This window comes from Cebidichthys violaceus, unplaced genomic scaffold (assembly GCF_023349555.1).
Source record: "Cebidichthys violaceus isolate CVI_PGR_0920_01 unplaced genomic scaffold, fCebVio1.0.p SCAF_51, whole genome shotgun sequence".
Classification (NCBI taxonomy): Eukaryota; Metazoa; Chordata; class Actinopteri; order Perciformes; family Stichaeidae; genus Cebidichthys; species Cebidichthys violaceus.
The window spans coordinates 787,583-806,137 of NW_027176717.1; the positions used below are offsets into that span (position 1 = coordinate 787,583).

The following is an 18,555-nucleotide window of genomic DNA, read 5'->3' on the forward strand; positions in this document are numbered from 1 at the left end:
AGGATCAGGTTCTGCCCTGTTGTAAACAAACACTGTTAGCGGCGCTTCATTGTACATTGTTTATTGGGGAGATAAAACATTGCTGGCTTATTACACGCAGTCTGTCAGTTTTATCTCTTTCAAACCTGACAGACGATTGAACCGGAGACCAGAAACATGGGACTACTGGGTGCTCTCCTAAGTGAGCAGCAATACAGTGTAATGGTAAGAAAGATTTTAAAAAAAAGTCTGGACGGAAGGAAACACAATGCAAACTTTCAGCCTGTGAAAAATGTTCATTAACAATTGCACTTCTAGGATTTATTTACCTTCCAAGATTGTACAAGATAAAAGATGGAAGTGAAAATCTAGAGTGGTACTGCAAGGAACTTCTTGAATTCAGACCCGTAATCAAAGGACATGGATGACCTCCTAGTAAAGCACCCTGGTCCGTTTTACCAAAAAATAACCTCGTCGTGTAAAACCCTGGACTTCTACCTCCAACTGTTGCTGCTGATCCTGGAGAGTGTGAAGCATAGTCAGAGTTTAGTGCAGCATTGTCCAGTGAGGACAGAATTTGGTGTGTTTCTCAATTTTACGTTTGAGGCGGGATCCCTTTTCTTTTTTAGGCTGCCGGTCCCTCCAACCCTGAACCACACACAGCATCAAGAGGTGAGCTCAGCATTGCACAAAGTTAAAATCTTCAGGCAGATATGTCTACAGAGTGGTGCCATGAGCTTAAGTTACAAGTTCTTCTTGTCGTTGTCATATTGGAATATCTTTCACTTGGGTAACTGTGAATTAGAGAGATTTACCAGAGTTAGTGCAAATTAATTTGTCACTGTTGTTTTTGTAGACGATGACATTATGTTCATCTTCCCTGGTGATTTTACTGGCCATCCTCGCTTTAGAAACTCTGCAGGGAAGCTTGCAAAAAGTGATGTGACTGTCGTCTATAGAAGCCCTGTGGTCACTCAAGCTCCTTGACTATAGACACACAAGCATACGTGAAATTATCAAATTCAAACTGCTCCAATCAATCTTACTTTTCCCCCCAGCTATCCCTGGCTGATGGAGGCAACACTTTGCTCCATTGGATGGTCTTCATGCAACACACAAGCAGTCTAGCCGGCCTGGCTCTGACTGAGGATTGTGGGATATACCATCTAAAAGTGTCCGTTATTGGAGGGCAGTGTGCTGCCTACTTCTTCTACCTGCACATCCGAAACAGAACAGTGACCGACAAGAACCCAGCAAGGTAAAGAGGCAGAAAATACAATATATGTCGATTAAAATGAATCTATTCATACATTTGAGTGTTTTGAATAGGATCACAGCAGTGTTTTCCACTCGTGTTTTTCAGCCACCACATCAGTGGTGGCTCAAGGTGACAGTGTGCGTCATTAGAAGACAAACTTTGGTTTGGTTTAGTATGTGAGTTTTAAGATTAGAAGAAAAACAATAACCAATGTACAGTACATAGAGTGTTCGTCAATACTTGTTATGTGCGCATTTTGTTGAATGAAATTCTGGACTCAAGTTGTGTAGCCACAACTGTTGCTCATCAGTTCACTTAGTTAATATCATTATTTGAGCTGGCAGTTCTAAAAGGAATCATTAGAGTATAGAGGGGCTACATTAAAAGTCAAATGTAAAGTAAAATGATACCAAACACGACATAGGTAAATCTAATGATGACCAAATGGTTACAAGCACTGACATAAATATGTTTTACTAATCATACAACTTAAATTAGCATAAATCCATTTTGATTTTACAATTTCTAAATTATATATTTATCCTAAAATGTTTGGGACCCCTTTCTCTGATCAGGCCTCTCCCTGTACGTGTCCACAAAAGTTTAGTTTGAGGTTCTTCTGTTGTCTTAAAGGTTGAGTTGTTAAACTAATTAAGTCAGTGTGAGCGCAAAGTTAACTGCAGAGGACATTGTTGAATAGTGTGTGTTTGCCACCCTAGTAAACAGAGTTCAGGTGTGAATGGTCCATTAGTAATGTGGGGCCTTCTAAGACTGATAGAATGCTCTCAAGCCGTTCTTCAACAACAGATTTTGAAACTTCACTCAACAATACTGTCACGCACTTTCCCACTGTGTTGGAGGATTCCTGGCCGTCCTCAGCAGGCAGTGGGTTGACATGTGAGGGTCATCAGCTGATTAAACTCACCTGGGCATGTAGGCTTTAAATGTTGGCCCACATTGTCGCTCTGTTTCTCTTATCCCACAACCACCACGGACTCCCTCTATCACATTTCACTGAGCCAGTTTATGAGTGACAGCTTATACAACTCATACTGAATCATTGCTTTGTTTTCAACATTGCCCACATGTAGCCAGTTTATGAGTGACAGCTTATACAACTCATACTGAATCATTGCTTTGTTTTCAACATTGCCCACATGTTAGGTGTTTTAGTTCAGTGTTGATACAGTGTAAGGTGACTATTACAACAGTGATTAGTGATTATTGAAAAAAAAAAAAGTTTAAGGATTAAGGCTGGTGATATTTTATTCGTTTTGGTGCGCTCAACAAATCCTATCAAAACCAACTCTGTGTTAGTCTGTCTCTTCATACTTTCTATCTTCACTACCCCTCCTTGTAGCACTCAGTGCTTAGCTAATAGATAGGAAGATAGAAATCTTTAAAACTGCATAATTGAGTTTAGCTTCAAAAGCCAGTCAATCCCCAAAGACCACCATGTTAAAATGCCTGGTTAGAGTGACAGGTGGGTGCCGTTACAGGTTGCTAGCTGCTAGCTTTCTGCTCTGCTGCATCACCCAGGCCCGCCTCAGCTCCACAGACAGTCGACCTCTTTGTCCATTTTTATTTAGAGTTAGACTGTGGGTACATCCCAAGTCTCTTAATTGCATCCCCGTTTCCCTCACTTGCGTCCTTTCCTTGCATCTTAGTCCCTCCCCCCAGGGATGCATGGAGAGACGCAAGGAAACCTTGCGAAGAGAGAGGAAACGAGGAAATGACAAATAAGAGACTTGGGATGTACCCTGTGTCCACTTTGAGCTTTACAACGGCCCTTCAGAAACCTGATGTCATCATGGAGGATTAAATTGAAAACTAATTGCTGACATGTTTAACATATAAACTTAATAAGTAAGTGATGCCAATGTTTTGGCCTCGATTTTACTGCCACCAAGAGGGCCTTTACACAGCAGCCATTTTGAAATGTCATTGCAGGGTGAACATAGCAGACATGGCAGCAGTCATCCTTACCAGCTTTTAGTTCACAATTCTCAGAAAAATATCAAGCCAGCTGGGCTATCTATGCTTCTAACACAAAAAAATGCTAAATGCACCTACTAATAGGACCATAACAGTGTTTTCCACTCATCATAATGTTTTTCATTCACCACACCAGTGTTATAGTGGCTCTAAGGGACAGTGTGTGTCATTTCGAGAGGTATGTGAAACTCCACATTTTTCACGGACATGAAATTATCCAAATCATGTGTCATTAGTAACTATTTGAAATAAACAATCCTTATTTTTTTTAAATTTTAATTTAAAAGTAAAGTTTGTGTTTAATGTTCGGTCACAATTGTGACCGGTGGGGTAATGTGTAGACATTTATTGACTGAATTAACATATTTCTCCTAGTATGCAGTCATCAAAATTCTTATACACCCCAGCCCTATTATTAACACATGTAAGTCACTTTCAATATGATCGGCGAAAGTGTTTTTAGAAGCTGCTGATCAACTGGGATTTTCACGCACACCCATCTCTAGAGAATGGACAATAAAAGACAAAATATCCAATGAACGGCAGTTCTCTAGGCGAAAATGCCTTGTTAATGGCAGAGGTCAGACAAGAATGGCCAATGGTGCCACTACTGTAGGCCAGCAACAGGTAACTGTTGGACAATAGCAGTTTGGAAAAAATGCGGCCTTGTCTGATGAGGCTGGATTTCTGTAGTGACATTCAGATGGTAGGGTCAGAATTTGTATCAGCATGGATCCATCCTACTCATTCATCATATTTCTTGGCACATTTTGGGCCCCTCACTACCAATTATGCACCTTTGCACCACATCCCAAAGGTTCAGGAAACCAGCTTTGTAGGACATTATTCTCCTGGAAGTAGTTAATAGAAGATGGACATGGTCAACAACAATACTCAAGTAGGCTGGGGCATTTAAACAATGCTTAGTTGGTACTAGGGGCCCAAAATGGGGCAACAAAATATCTCCCACGCCACTACACCATTACCACCCAGAACTGTTGATACAATCAGGATGGATCCATGCTTTCATGTAGTTTTCACAAAATTTTGACCCTACCATCTGAATGTTGCAGCAATAATGGAGACTCATCAGAGCAGGCAACATTTTTCCATCCATCCATCCATTATCTTCCGCTTAAGGGGACGTAGGCTCAGCAAAGTATCCCAGACGTCCACTCCCCAGCAAAATCGTTCAGCTGCAGGGACAACAGGTTCAGCAGGCTCAGCAGGGTATTCCAGATGTCCCCTCCCCAGCAACATTGTTCAGCCTTCGATGGGGGCCCAGTGAGGAGCCAGACATTATATATAATCTCTTGTTTTCTGGGTCTACCCTGGGGCCTCTTACCAGTTGGACGTATCCTAAACTCACTCGCTTGGGGCAGTGACTCACTCCCAACTAGGAGGGCCCAATCCACCATTTTCTGGCAGAGAACCATGGCCTCAGACTTGGAGGTACTGACTCTCATCCCGACTGAGTCACACTGGGCTGCAAAGCACCCAGTGCATGCTGAAGGCCATGGTCTGATGGAGCCAACAGAACGACATCATCTGCAAAGAGCAGGCAATTCATTCCCATCTTCTATTGTCCAATTTTGGACAGTCTTTGCCAATTGTAGCCTTAGTTGTTGTTGACCTACAGGAGTGGCTCTCGGTGTAGTCTTCTGCTGCTGTAGCCCATCTGCTTCAAGGTTTAACGTGTTGATAATCTTCTTGAACAGGTGTACCTAATAAAGTGGTGTGAGAGAAACAGAGACCTTTGATTCCTCCAGATATTGACTCAATGTCAAAGTAAAAGAACGGAATAGATAGTTGGGTCACACAAGAACTGTGTATGTGTTAAATATGTATATCCAGATGCACTGTTATCCCACCGGTTACTTTTGTTGACATCAACATGTTTACTTATTCTATGACCACACTAAACAAAGTTGAGTAATTGCAAATGCATATATCAATACTAGACACCTTAAGGATGATGTGTACCAAAAATATTTGTCCCATCTTTATGTTTGGATACTTTTGCTAGAAATGCATCAATGCATCATTTAGTAACATTTTTAGAGCCTTATAACTGAAAAGCTTTTTTACGGTCACTATTGTGAGCGATGGGATGAAATGGGTTAAGATTAGAAGAAAAACAATAAACAAGACATTAGTAAACTTAATGATGATGCAAATGGTTGCAAGTACTGACATAAATACGTTTTACTAATCACACTGGCATAAATCCATCTTGATTTTACAACTCCCAAATTATATATTCATCCTTTAATGTTTTCATTGTGATACCTTTCTCTGGTGAGGCCTCTACCTCCATGAGCCTGGTGGGTGGAGTCGGGTCAAACACACATAAACATATAGTTTTAGTTGGGCACATACATTTTAGAAAACGTCACTCAAACATGTGTTGGGCAGATTTGCTGCGCTAGTGAGTATTTACAACACTTGGAAGGTGTATGTGGAAAAATACAGAATATCACAAGACTTATCCTTTACAATGAATAAGACAGTGATTTTGTTTTGTCTCCATATCCAATAGGAATACCATATCCTGCTCTCTGGGGCAGATGGAAACCGGGGCTGACCTTCTATTTCAGTTGAACCCCGTTACTCTTGATGCTAGCCAGCGTATCCGTTTGGTCACCACCATGGCTGACCACCTGTGCCTGCCACTGGACTTTGTCTACCTGTTTACAAGAAGAAAATCATTCATACAACAACAAGAGAAGCTCAGAATTTGCAGGCAAGGTTGGCTTGCTGAGAAAATGACTTGTGGTTGTGAGAAACAAGATGCCTTGGGAGACGATGCTGAGCTTCTGTGGCCTGTCGGTTGTCAAGGAGAGGAACGACATTATGATTTATCCACGGTGCTGGAATACAGTGTGAAGAGAGGAGGGTTGGCCAAGTTGCTGGAAGCTCCTGTTTTGGGATGGAGGGTGCTTTGTGCACCTGGAGGGGTCCGATATAAAGTTAGGAGAGACCTGCAAAGACAAAGATTTTCACCTGCTCCAAACATGATGGTTCCTCCTCCAACTCAGGGCTATCAGACTGTGAAACCTGAGCATTCACACATAAATTATCTTCCTTCAACCAAGATGGAACCAAGTTTATTGACCATCTCGTTGCATATGAACCATGTGGGGACACGGCTGGAGCCAACACACACACAGGATGAAGATACTGTGATCTCTGTCAGCGATGAAATATTGCTTAAGACCTCCGGCATACAGGTTGATGCTTTCCCAGATTCACTTGAAAAAACATTCAGGTTTACATCTGAAGCATTTGAGACACTAATGTATCACTCTGATATAAATCCTGAAATGCACGTCTTAAAGACAAATGAAATGGAAAAATACAGTCATCCTCAAATTATTTCTCTATCAAGCAGACAACATGCCTGTATACATACAGCAAGGGTGCTAATTGCGCCAATGTTTCATCACTTTGGATGTCATTCTCAGAGGATTTTGGCAGCACTCATCCATACCAACTTTCAGTTCACAATTCTCAGAAACATATCAAGCCAGCTGGGCTGTCTGCCTCAAAAACAAAACCATTTGTAGAAGCGACTGGCTGCAGTGAGCAAGTATCAGAAATCACATCACATAAATAACAACGTATTTTTGAGTTTTTCCGAACCACAGAATTGCCTCTTTTACTCTTTTTACCTGAAGATATACTGATATATAACAGTCAGTACTTTTGTTGTCGTTGTCACCGCTCTATCGACACTGTTACCATCATCCTCACTGCAGACTGTTTACCCCTCACTGCCGCTGACCTCAGCCTCTTACAGTGTCACTTCTACACTGAGACATGAGGCAGTCAACAGAAAATCGCTCGCCACTCGTCTGACCCTCCGACCCCACCAGAAGGAAAATCCCCTCTGGACCACCCCTTATAGAGCCAGCTACACTGACTCAGAAAGCCAGCCCACAGTGAGCTCACTGGGTATGTCTGCTGCTGTTCACTTCTATATGACTATATGGGATTGTTGTGGGTGCTTAGTCATTCAAGTCATATGCTGTGATGACTTGACCCTGTTTGAAAAAGAGGCCCATAGCTGAATGGAGCTGAATGAATAGAAGAACATATGGGCTAATGTCGTGTTGGAAATATGAGACGCATGAATGGTATGGAAAACAAATGACTACGTTACAGTTGCTTGTTATGTCAAAGTTCACTTGAAGAAATGCAATTTGAATTATGGATAAAAACACACAAAATTAAAATGCATGTAAACCTACAATAACTACTTGGAGACGCTGCAAACGTTACATCTTTAAGTTGCCATACCAAATTTTCTAGCAAACAGTTCCTTATGTACACATCTAGCAGCTAGAGAGCAACGTTAGCATTCATTGGGTTTCTTTATTGTGGCCACATGATACTCATTTTCCTTTTAGCTTTGTTTTGGTCTCCACCAACTCCTAAAAGTAACTGTGTTAACCTGCTAGCCACTAACTTTGTCTATTGCTGAGTTCAATTCATGTTGTTTAGAGCGTAATTACAAGCAAATGAAATCTGAGGTATTGGCTCATTTTTTACAGCAATGATATCTTGTTGAAAAGAGCTATTGAAGTGTCGACAAACACCAAAAAGGCTGCAATGCCACCATTGCTGGCAGTTACGTACATCTAAATATAATTCAATAGTAGCTTTTATGTGACCAATTCTGTTAAGGAGACACGGAGCTATAGATGGTTTGTTTTGATCTGGTTTCACTCCTTAACAAACTGCTCCAAATACACAACACTACATATTAAGGTTAATCAAATGATGTGACAACAAGGTTTTCGTAGTCAGGGTAATGTATGGACACCAGAGGGTGGACTGGAGGTTTTCCTGTTCTTCCCATTTCTACATTTATTTGCATTCCTGGAACTCGTATTTTACCATTGTACTGAATTGTTGCATTTTCTCTTTCACAGGGTCTATACTCAAGGGCCAATTAAAGACCACCACAACGCCAAACCAACACTCTGTAACCTTGCATCTCATTCGCCTCCAACAGAGGATTATAAAGTTGTCCCACGGCTGAGCCCCACATTAAAGACAATACAGTCACTGCCACCATCAAACACAATACTGCCAACTCGGCTGTTTCCAGATGTGTCACCAACCTCATATTTAATGGCTAAGCAATTATCAAAAACTCAGCACTCTAGTACAATCCAACATCTGTCCCCAGTTCTGAATCAGGATGTAATGTCTCAGCTAAATGGAACAACTCAGGACGTGTCATCGACCACACTAGAGTTTCAGCTGACGCCGTCTGGACAAACTGAATTAGAGTCTTCGCTCCCGACATCCTTGTTTGAGCCCTCTGTGATGACATCTACACCAGCTTTACCTTTGGAGCTTGGCTTTTTTAGTCCACAACTTGAGACAACTCATATAATAAATGTTGTATCTACTGTTGAATCTCCCAAAGTCTCATCGCCTACGACACCACCGTTACAGACATTCCACAAAGCTTTGCCACCTGATATTGGCGGCTCATCTTTGCGAAATAATCTTGAAAGCCCATTTGTAACGGATTTACAGTCAATATTAGGCACAGAATTATGTTTTGATCAAAATGCCCTCATGCAGACGTTAAGCTCAGACATTTTATTGATGTCCCCACGACCAACACACCTGTCTTTGGCTCTTCACACTAGCCTTCCTTTAACTAAAACCCTTCCGGTCCCATTATTTATGCTCAAAGACGAGCCCTCTAAAGAACAACCATTTGACAAGTCGGCTCATGAGAGTGTGCAATTCATGTCATCATAGCAACAAACGATCCAGACACTGCTGTTTGATACATTTTACCACATATCCTCTGTCATTGCAATCACAACAAGCATGTATTCAAACACAGCAGCAGGCCTAAGTGTGACCTACCCCGATCCTCTTACACCTTTTGAGAGCACTCAAGGAGTGTCCGAGGACCATTTTGATCCAACTGCTCCCTCTACTGTTCAGGAGCCGTACACCATATCCTTCATCCACCAGATGCTGAGCCTTGATCCCTTGTCCCCATTATGTGGCGAATCTGTGGTGTGGGATCGTGTGTATGTAAATGATTGTAGCCCACAACTCAAAAGTACCGACATTGAGAACACAGTGGCGCACGTTCTGGACAGTTCTCCACATAATGAGAAGCACTGGAGCGCTTTAATGTTACAGTTTTTTTTGTTTGATTCAAGCGGACAATTCTTTTTGGCCCAGACATCAATGCATCCCCTTCCCTCAGATGATGTTTTAAGGAAACAAGCTGAGTCAAATGAATCTATTCTGTTGGCGTCAACGATGCATCTGTCTGCCACTACAGAAATAAGCCACGTAACAACTACTCAACAAATGAACATTTCAACACTCTTCCTGCTCTAGAGGGCACTACCTTCTCAGTAGTCTCATACACATCTGCCCTCCGTGGCAGCTGTGTCAGTTTAGAGAACTCCTTGTTAATCTGCCAGTCGTCCGCTACAGACAGCAGCGGGCCATTTACGAATGGACGTCCCACCCAGCAGATTCTGAGCACGTCTTTGAGACGATTTTATGAGATGTCAACTGCATTATTGACATAATTACAGGCTGTTGGCTTTTACTAATATAGAAGAGAGAGCTCAGTCCAGGCAACACTTTCCTCAGCTTCCATCTCAATTAAGTACTATCAAGGGTACCGTTACCATTGACCAAGGAACTTACTGTAAATACATAGTCATAAATACATGAATAAAGTTTTTGTTAATTTGTTAATAAATGTGTACCTAATAAGTATTTTATAATATATAATTTAGTGATTTGACACCAGACAATGGGTCTTTGGCAAAAACAAGACACCTTTTTGCAATAGCAGGAGTCTAAGAAAACGCTTTAAAAGAACCCAAAAGAATAGTTTGTCTATTCAACCAGTAATTCAAAAACCCAAACATGTTCCATTTACAATCATATATTACAATTAAAAGCATACAATTATCACACAAGCTTGAACCATCAACGCGAATAGATTAAGCTATAAAATAGTTGCAGTTATGTAAACATTTTTCTGTGTTGTTGATCAATTAATCGCTACAAAAGATACTGACCTGTGCATCAAAACGTCCCTGCAAGTGGTCAAAAACTCCACAGGGTGTCTTTGACATCCAACATTGAATTTGATTTTGCAAATGAACAGTTCATTTCTACAAATCTATCTAAAATATCAAATGTACATGTCTTTATTCTTGTTTACAGACATTTGATATTTCTTTGCAATGATAATAAAAAAAAACATGATTTGATTTTATATTTCAGGCCCCATGAATCTCCCACCCAAAGTGTCGCAGTCGATTCCAGTGTTGACGGCCACTGTTGGCTTCCTTTTCCACTACTCAATCCCACGTAAAACCTTCCAAGACCCAGAGGACGGTGATGCAGACGCTCTTTCCCTGGATATTAGGTACATTGATGGGCCTCCCATCAGCGTTGGTACCTGGTTGGCACTGGACGGTCTGGAGCTTCATGGTGTTCCTCTGGACGTGGACCTGCAGTTTGCTCCTCAGCAGTTCCTGCTGGCCGCCCGGGACGGACAAGGCCTGAGCACCCGGCTGCCTCTGACCCTGGATCTCCGTCGTAGCCCCGTCAACCCCTGTCACGTTTTCACCCTGACAGCTCAACGCAACCTTCACTCTGTTCTCCGTCACCGCTACAGGGTGGAACAAATGCTGAGAAAACTGTCTTGTCTTCTTCTTTAACAGCTCTAGTTACAACCACCTCTCTGTTGTTTCCATGAGGCCTGGTTCCACTGTGGTGTCCTGGTACAACCACAGCTTGTGTGGGATGGGTCAGAGTAGAGTAACACTGTGCCATGTCGATCAAATACGGAGCATGTGGCTGGCAATGAGATCAGCAGATGGATCCGTCAAGCCTGCATTCAGAGTGGCAATGCTTCCAGAGTTCCCCATTACTTAAGTTGGACCTGTGAGCTACAGACCAGACTGTTTCTCCAATACTTCTCCTTCCATATTTGATGGATCTACCCCTGCTGTCCACACTTCCCTCAGTCCCACGTCCAACAGCTGCGTCTCTGCACCTCCAGCCATCACACAACAGATTACTCACTATCAACGGACGGCTGGCATGTTGACTGCCCTCGTCGTCCTCTGCCTTCTCATCATGCTCGTCGCTGTAGTTCTCTATTTCTGCAACGGTCACGCTAGGTCAAGAACAGTCGCCATTTGGCCCGCAGGCAGGTCGCTCTCAGTTAGAAGCAGGGATCTGAGAGCCTTAAGACCGAGGCGACCTCCGCACTTGCAACCTGAACTCCCTCCACCACCGCTGGGGCTGTGGATTAACCTTTCGCAAAGGCGTTGAGGGGCAAGTCCCATCAACATGAGAGCAAGTGAGGAAAACAGTTGAGATGGCGCGACAGCCTCGTCCTCCACAACACAACTTTTAAATGAATGAGACAAGACATCACTTCCATATTCAACAGCAAAATTGTCTATTGACAGTTTTTATTGTGTTACACAATATGTGAACAGCATATCTACAAAACCATGAGTAAAAAAAAAAAAAAAAAAAGAAACAGTAGAAATTCCTCGTTAAGAGTTCACTGTCTATGTTATTTGAGGCCCTTGTTCTGGGAGTATTAGGTGACACCAAACTCTGAAAAAACTCAAAGGCTCAAAATCTCTATCCTTGGCAGGAGTGAAGCAATGGATCCGTGGAAACATCATCTGGAGGCCTTGCCGTTTTCGTGAACATCCATCCTGTCGGTAGGGGAAAAGTCTGGTTAAGACATAGCGAGCAGTTTTGACACATTCAACCCATAAAGTGACAGATGATTGACTTTTCTCACGCACCCATTTTCATCTTTGAGCTGCTGGTACAACTCAAACTTGTTGTTGACGGAGCTCACTCTTCCGACAAACTCTTGGTGCTTCCTGGAATTTGCTACAGTGATGCGATTGCTCCACATGCTGAGGAGCGAGACCGGACCTGAACAGACAGCGAGACAAAGCCACAGATAAAAAAAAACACACAACCAGTTTGGCCCCGAGTGATGTCATCAAAGTGGCATTTGCCAGAACTGGCTCTCACCGGCTCAGTGATTTTCTGCCACTTTTCTGGTCTGTTTGTCAGTGATTTCTTGGGGTGGTGTCTATTCTAAGCAGATACAAATGATGGTTGGTACCTTTTGCTCTCTCTGGAGGCTGAACCTCCTCTGTGCACAGGCGCGGCTTCTTGTTGAGCGGCTCTGGAGAGTCCGGGGAATCTTTGATCACCTCCGACTCCTGCTCTTCTTTTTCCAGCAAACCTTTAAGTCTTCAGGTTAAAAACAAAAACAGAGTGAAGCACGAGAGAGCAGAAATGTAACTTATTTTTGCTACTAAATTTAGGTTATTATTCACATCTATATGGATACATAAGACATCCGAGCAGCACTGACCTCTCCGACTCCTGCCAGCTTTTGTCATCTATGTCCTTAGTGCCATTCTTCTCTGTCCTGTCTTCCCTCTCCTCCCTCTTCCTCCCTCTCTTCTTCCTCTCCTCCTCCTCAGGAGGTTTGCTGCGACAGGCAATGATGCAGTCCAGTACCCGCTGGTGTCTGTCAGTGGCTCCGGCGTGAGTTTTCACTAATGTCTCAAGCTCGTTCCACATTATACGATACTGTTCATCTCTGAGATGAACAACAATGCGGACACGTCAGTGACTCTGCCGTTTACTTTCATGAATTGTGACATTGATTTTAGAATGAATACCTCTTGGGGCCTTTGCCTCTGGACCCCACGGTGGAAATAGGGAGAGGGTCGTTCTTCCTCTCCATGTCCACCAGGTTGTAAACGGTCTTCTGGCAGGTCAGAACATCCTCCTCAGACAAAGTCTCTTTCACTATCAGGTTAGCTAAAGGAACCACCTAGTGGAAGAAAACAGGAAGACACGCAGACACAGGAATGACGGATGATGATGCGGGCCAATAGGCATAGAAACATGGGAAACAGATCATCTTTTAAGTGCAGGAAACAACAAGTCAAATATTTTGGAGCATGATGGAAACTTCACTTGTACGATAGGCAGAAGTACATAAAAGTGAACTCTAAAGGAACCACAGTATCGCTGCATGCCGCTCACTCACTGCCTGCATGTTGAAAATGGTGGTCTGGGAGATGATCATTGGCCAGTATCGAGTGTGGCGTTCCAGCTGAGCTTTGGCCCTCTCCACCGGTAGCTTCCCCGAGGGATCATGGGAAGACTCTGAAACAGGAGTGAGCCGGTTCTCCCTCATAAATTCCCCAAAATCCTGAAACAGACACACACAAAAAACAGTTACCATTTGAAGCTTATTGATGTTTATTGCAACCTGGCTGGTGGGAGCTGAACATACAGTGATGCGGTAGTCGGTCACCCGGCCTCCGCAGCCCTCGCTGATGGAGGGTGGGTCCTCCAGGGTGGAGCGGTTGCTGTTGAGCACGTGCAGGAAGATCTCGCCTCCGTGGCTGCTGAGCATGTGGCTGATGACCTTTGACCCAGACTTCCTCGGCTGCTCCAGCAGCACCGATCGACCTGAGGCAAGTCGAGAAGAGAAGGCCAAACAGTTACAGTCGATCAAGAGACTAAGATAAACAGCAGGATGAAAAGAAGGGTTTATCCCGCTTACCGTTGAGGAGGAAGTTTGTTAAACAGGACGAGGGACGACTGTTTACGTCTGTGGGGGAGATGCGGTAGGCTCCTGTACAGTAATGCAGTTCTGAGGTGGGAAAATAAAAACACAAATAGAACTGAATCAGGCCTCTCATATCACGACTGGGTCAGTCAATGCAGCAATGATTAACTATTCTGAACAATACACCAATAATGCTTTAGGGCTTATACTGTTTGTCCTTTCTTGAGCGCTGCAACAATGAATTGTTTATGGATAAATAATGAGATTTCAAAGTAAAATAGTAATGAAAAACCCTTCAAATCAACTAACAACTGACTAATAAAAGCGTGACTATACCCACCTATGCTGTTGGTTCGTGGAGTGCACCATTTCAGTGTAATCGTCTCTTTGAGTCCATTTTCTCGGGTACTGGTGCCAGCCATGTGCAAGTCACCTGAACAACACACAGACGACATATGAATTGGTCTTTTCTGATGAGAAATTGACAGATTAAAAAAAAATATTAAGCACACGTGAAATACACGAACGGATTTCCTTACCCGGTGATTATAATGTTAACAAGGAAAGCTACTTTGAGCACAATTTATATAAAGTTTGAGGTTTCCTCACAAAGTATTCAAATGGCTACTTCTGAATTTATTTTGTTTCACTCAAGTTCTCACCACTTTTGAAGAACTCCAGGTGAGCATCTCGGTGATGCAGGAGCTCAACGTCATAATTGGCCGATGTGTTGGCGTGCTGCTCTTCCTGTCGGTCCGCAGAGACAATAACACATACGGGTCAGCATGAAGTCACACACGGGTCAGCATGAAGTCACACACACACACACACACACACACACACACACACACACACACACACACACACACACACACACACACACACAAGCACTGCTGATTTCATGTTCCAAAGGGTAAATGATAATGACCAAAGTAAAAGAAAAAAAGCTCTCTGGGTGACTTAAGTATGTTTTCTTCTACTCACATCACAGACTAGTGTTTAACGCAAATGTCCTTAAATTCACACAACACTGAGCCTGTACTTCTTTGACACAAATCATGGATTCTCGATCTTACAAAAAACATCTCTATATGTTTAGGTCCAGGCCCGAAAATGGGGTCCAGCAACCGCTGATCTAAAAATAAAAGTTTGGTTTTTAATCAATTAAACACAAGCTTTAAATTTGACCACTTTCTACACAGCTAAAGGTCAGGTTTAAAAAACAAGTTATCCAGACAGCACAACAGACCACACCAAGACACTTAAGGGGGAATGGGTGGGAACTGATGGGGGAAACAGAGACCAGGGGACAGTTTAGGCAACTTTTAAGGTGTAAACACCCGACAGACACTGACAGTATTTAACAACTCAGAAAAGGCAACGCTGGTCAAAGATGTTCGGACATTAAAACGGTTGAATACAACATTCATATTCTGCAATTTTATATCAGTCTTTGGCAGGAATCCTAAAGCCAACAAAACAATTTCTAAGAACAATTTGGATCACTTTAAAACAAATGATGAGTTAAAATAGTTATAATATCATTTAATTAAAGAAAAGTTAAGTTTGTAGACTCCCTGGGTGTCCACATGAGACCAGAGTTGCCCGTCCTTTACTGGAGCCTCACCGGCAAAATCTTTAGACCAACTGTCACATCAAAACAAATTCATGACACTGTAAGCCTGTTGCAACAGCAGAGCTCCAAACATACACTGCACACTACGTGGTGTAAACTCTGACCCTTCCTCACTTTGATGTGTGTGTGATAAGAGTACTAACCTGGTCGCAAACATTTAATGTGGGCTAGCAAAACAGAAAATACAGCATGAAACCAGCAGCAGATTCACAGTCAAATCAACATGCAAATGAGATAAACAAAAAGATGAGACTGTAAAGTTTCATGAGTAATTATCGGTGAGGAAGGGCTCACACGTAAAGATTAAGCAAGCAAAAGAAGTAGTGTGAAGGCTGTGAGAGAAAAAAGGAAAAATAAAAACAATCAAGTAAAAAGAGGGAATGGTCTGCATTCTGGACATGACAACATTTGTGTACTAGCAAAAGAAATAAAATATTTAAAGTTGATGTGAGATGTAATTTTGGCGTGGAATGTGCAAGGCCAAACAAAGGGCAAGAAGCCCCTTACCTTCATGGGGATGTTTGTTATGGTGGTGGAGGCTAAGTCAAAGTGCTGCTGGACCAGAATGTTGAGTTTGGTGGAAAGGTGCCGCCCGGCACGAACGCTGTGAACCTCGCTGGTGAGCAGAGGGGAGATCTGAGACAACCGGGGAGGAAGATGCAGTGAGAACTAACAGCTGTGGCATGATGGCGCGGCATCAGTGTTCAGCGCCACGTTTTCACACAACCTTGTGTCTTCTTCTTTAGCACCCACCTGTTTCTTCGGCCGGTCAGACACCAGCGTGTCCTCGCCCTGTGGGTGGATGTGAACTAGGACCAGGTCACACTGCTGGATGGCCATCAGCCTGAAACACACAACGATGAGCTGTGAGCCATTTATCACATGCTCAAAAAAGGGAAGAATCGCTACAATCATCACATCATCTGATACCGACCTGTCTGAGCCCGCTGCCATCTTGTTTTGTTCTAAAATAGTCTCTTGAATGCAGTCTTCCAACATCCGCACATGAGTATCACTGTATGATAGAACACAGAAAGAGCACTGCATTAGAATTGTCTTAAATAATATAACGCACACCAAAAGCTTCTTTTATGAAATAAACTATCAGGGTAAGCGACGACCACAAGATAAGTCCATACATGTACACATACAATACACGTAAAGCACAAAACAGTGACACTACAGAGTTGCTGAGAGGGAAATGAAACGATCAACATAAGGCTGATGGCTGCAGTTGATTCTCCGCCGTGTCAGTGTTTACCTTTTAGCATTGGTTAAGCAGATAATACGACCCCTATTGGCGACTCTCTCGGCCGTGTCCATCAGACTGGTGCGCCTCTCGTGCTGCAACTCTGTGATCTTGCACAGCGACTCCACGGCAGCAACCAGGCCGTGCAGGATGCTGCAACACTCGGGGTCCTCACGTGGGTTAGGCGGCCCGACAGCCGCAAGAGCTGACATGAGCTGCCAGAGGGGAGGGGGAGGAGGAGGAGGAGGAAAAACGGGACAATCACATCGCTAAGTTCAGTTCTGATGAAAACCTGCAAAACATGTGGTCACTGATGTTCATAATAATGTTGCTCTTCTCTAACTGGAGCTGCTGAAAACACTCTCACTGCAGGACCTACAGTAGACTAACAGTCATACTATATATCAGTTAGGATCGCGACGGAGTTTTGTGGGCAGTGGATTACCTCGTGAGTGCTCTGGTCTTCCTGCCTCCAGCTATTCAAGATGTGGAACTCGGAATCACTCACAAGGTAATTAATCTGTAAAATAAAGAGAAGTCAGAACGCGTTGATTTAATGTTTAAGTAAGTGGTGCACTGTAACTAGTAGCTACACTGATTGAAACTTTCTAAGATATCTCATTTTTTCGTTTCACACTTGTTTAGGTACATATCTTAATTGGAACCAGTGGTGGAGAAACAGATAGAACATTTCAGCCAGAGATAAAACAAAAAAATAAGAAGCTGACCAGTTTGTGCAGTGGATAGACATCGTAAAGGATCCGGCAGTACTCCATGGAGCACTCCACAGCACAGGTCCACAGGGACTTGGACACGGGGGCCAAAGGAATGACCCCTTGAGCTCGGCTCTTCGTCAGCACATCACACTCCACCTGCTGACGACTCGACTCGGCCATGTAGGGACAGTGGTCCACCACAAAGACCGTCTTGTGAGACACCGAGAACATCTTCATTTTGCAGAACTCCAGCGTGCACTGATCTGCAAGAACAGAAAAATACACAAGCGTGAGGTTCTAATAAAGGCGCGCGCGCGCGCGCACACACACACACCCTTACAAAAATGTTATACAGTATGTTGTAAGCATGTTATATGAAATCTGTATGACAGCGGTCACATTTAAGTTAGATAAACATAGGACTATTGTACAAACCTTATAAACATAACACAACAAATTACATTATGCATCTTCCTTATACCACTATAGAAATAAGTACAGTAATAAAAATACTATTTTACGGTTGCTGGGGGCAATCTCTACAGACAATGGTGATGTTCATAAATGCTTAGTGGCTGATGGTCAGCGAATGTCAACTCACCTGTCGAAAACCTTAACAGGAAACGATATGAACCGGCTAAAAGCCGAAGGCGCTCGCTTTAGGGCGAGTCTTGACTATTGAACGGAGACCCAATAAGTCTCACAATATGTTATTTGCCAATAACTCCAAATCGTCAGCAAGCTAAGATGACTAATTGCTAAAGGAGCGTGTCACTAACCATCGCGTTAGCCTTGTAGCTAAGCTATCACTAGCCGGAATCATTTGTTTGCTGATTCGCGTTTATTACCACCGACATACACATTTAACCGTTATGCCATTTGTGTAATACTAAACTGAATGTTTTCTATTTAATGTACCTCCAGGTGGCTATTTAAATATACACACACTTGGAATGACTAGCACAAACAATACGCTTTAAATCACGTCAAGCTAGCGACTTGTTATTGGCGGATATGTGCCCAGTAGTGTTCCGTCACCGTTTTCCTTCCCTGAATGACGGGCCGCACTGTTTAAAAGGTTCC

At 43.1% G+C, this 18,555-nt stretch overlaps 1 protein-coding gene and 1 long non-coding RNA gene across 3 annotated transcripts; one reads left to right on the top strand and one right to left on the bottom strand.

Annotated features, from left to right (window-relative positions):
- The first annotated feature begins 133 nt into the window (after window positions 1-133).
- Window positions 134-11,792, top strand: LOC137888086 (uncharacterized). Its single transcript, XR_011105103.1, has 5 exons — window positions 134-204; window positions 609-651; window positions 1,038-1,237; window positions 5,772-7,186; window positions 8,167-11,792. It is a non-coding gene; the product is annotated as an uncharacterized lncRNA (long non-coding RNA).
- On the bottom strand, window positions 11,685-18,518 carry ints13 (integrator complex subunit 13). 2 transcript variants are annotated; one of them, XM_068731381.1, is made up of 18 exons: window positions 18,074-18,518; window positions 17,485-17,735; window positions 17,202-17,276; window positions 16,769-16,971; window positions 16,442-16,522; window positions 16,261-16,351; window positions 16,015-16,143; window positions 15,651-15,674; window positions 14,534-14,618; window positions 14,212-14,304; window positions 13,866-13,955; window positions 13,593-13,771; window positions 13,344-13,508; window positions 12,970-13,124; window positions 12,657-12,887; window positions 12,402-12,532; window positions 12,070-12,205; window positions 11,685-11,976 (listed from the first exon to the last, which is right to left on the bottom strand). In XM_068731381.1, the coding sequence occupies exons 2-18, from the start codon at window positions 17,707-17,709 to the stop codon at window positions 11,940-11,942; spliced, it is 2,130 nt and encodes a 709-aa protein (XP_068587482.1). In that variant the 5' UTR covers window positions 17,710-17,735; window positions 18,074-18,518; the 3' UTR covers window positions 11,685-11,939. The 2 variants fall into 2 exon arrangements, with proteins under 2 accessions (XP_068587482.1, XP_068587483.1); XM_068731382.1 differs by lacking the exon at window positions 15,651-15,674 and having other exon boundaries at window positions 18,074-18,516.
- Between the last annotated feature and the right edge of the window lie 37 nt (window positions 18,519-18,555).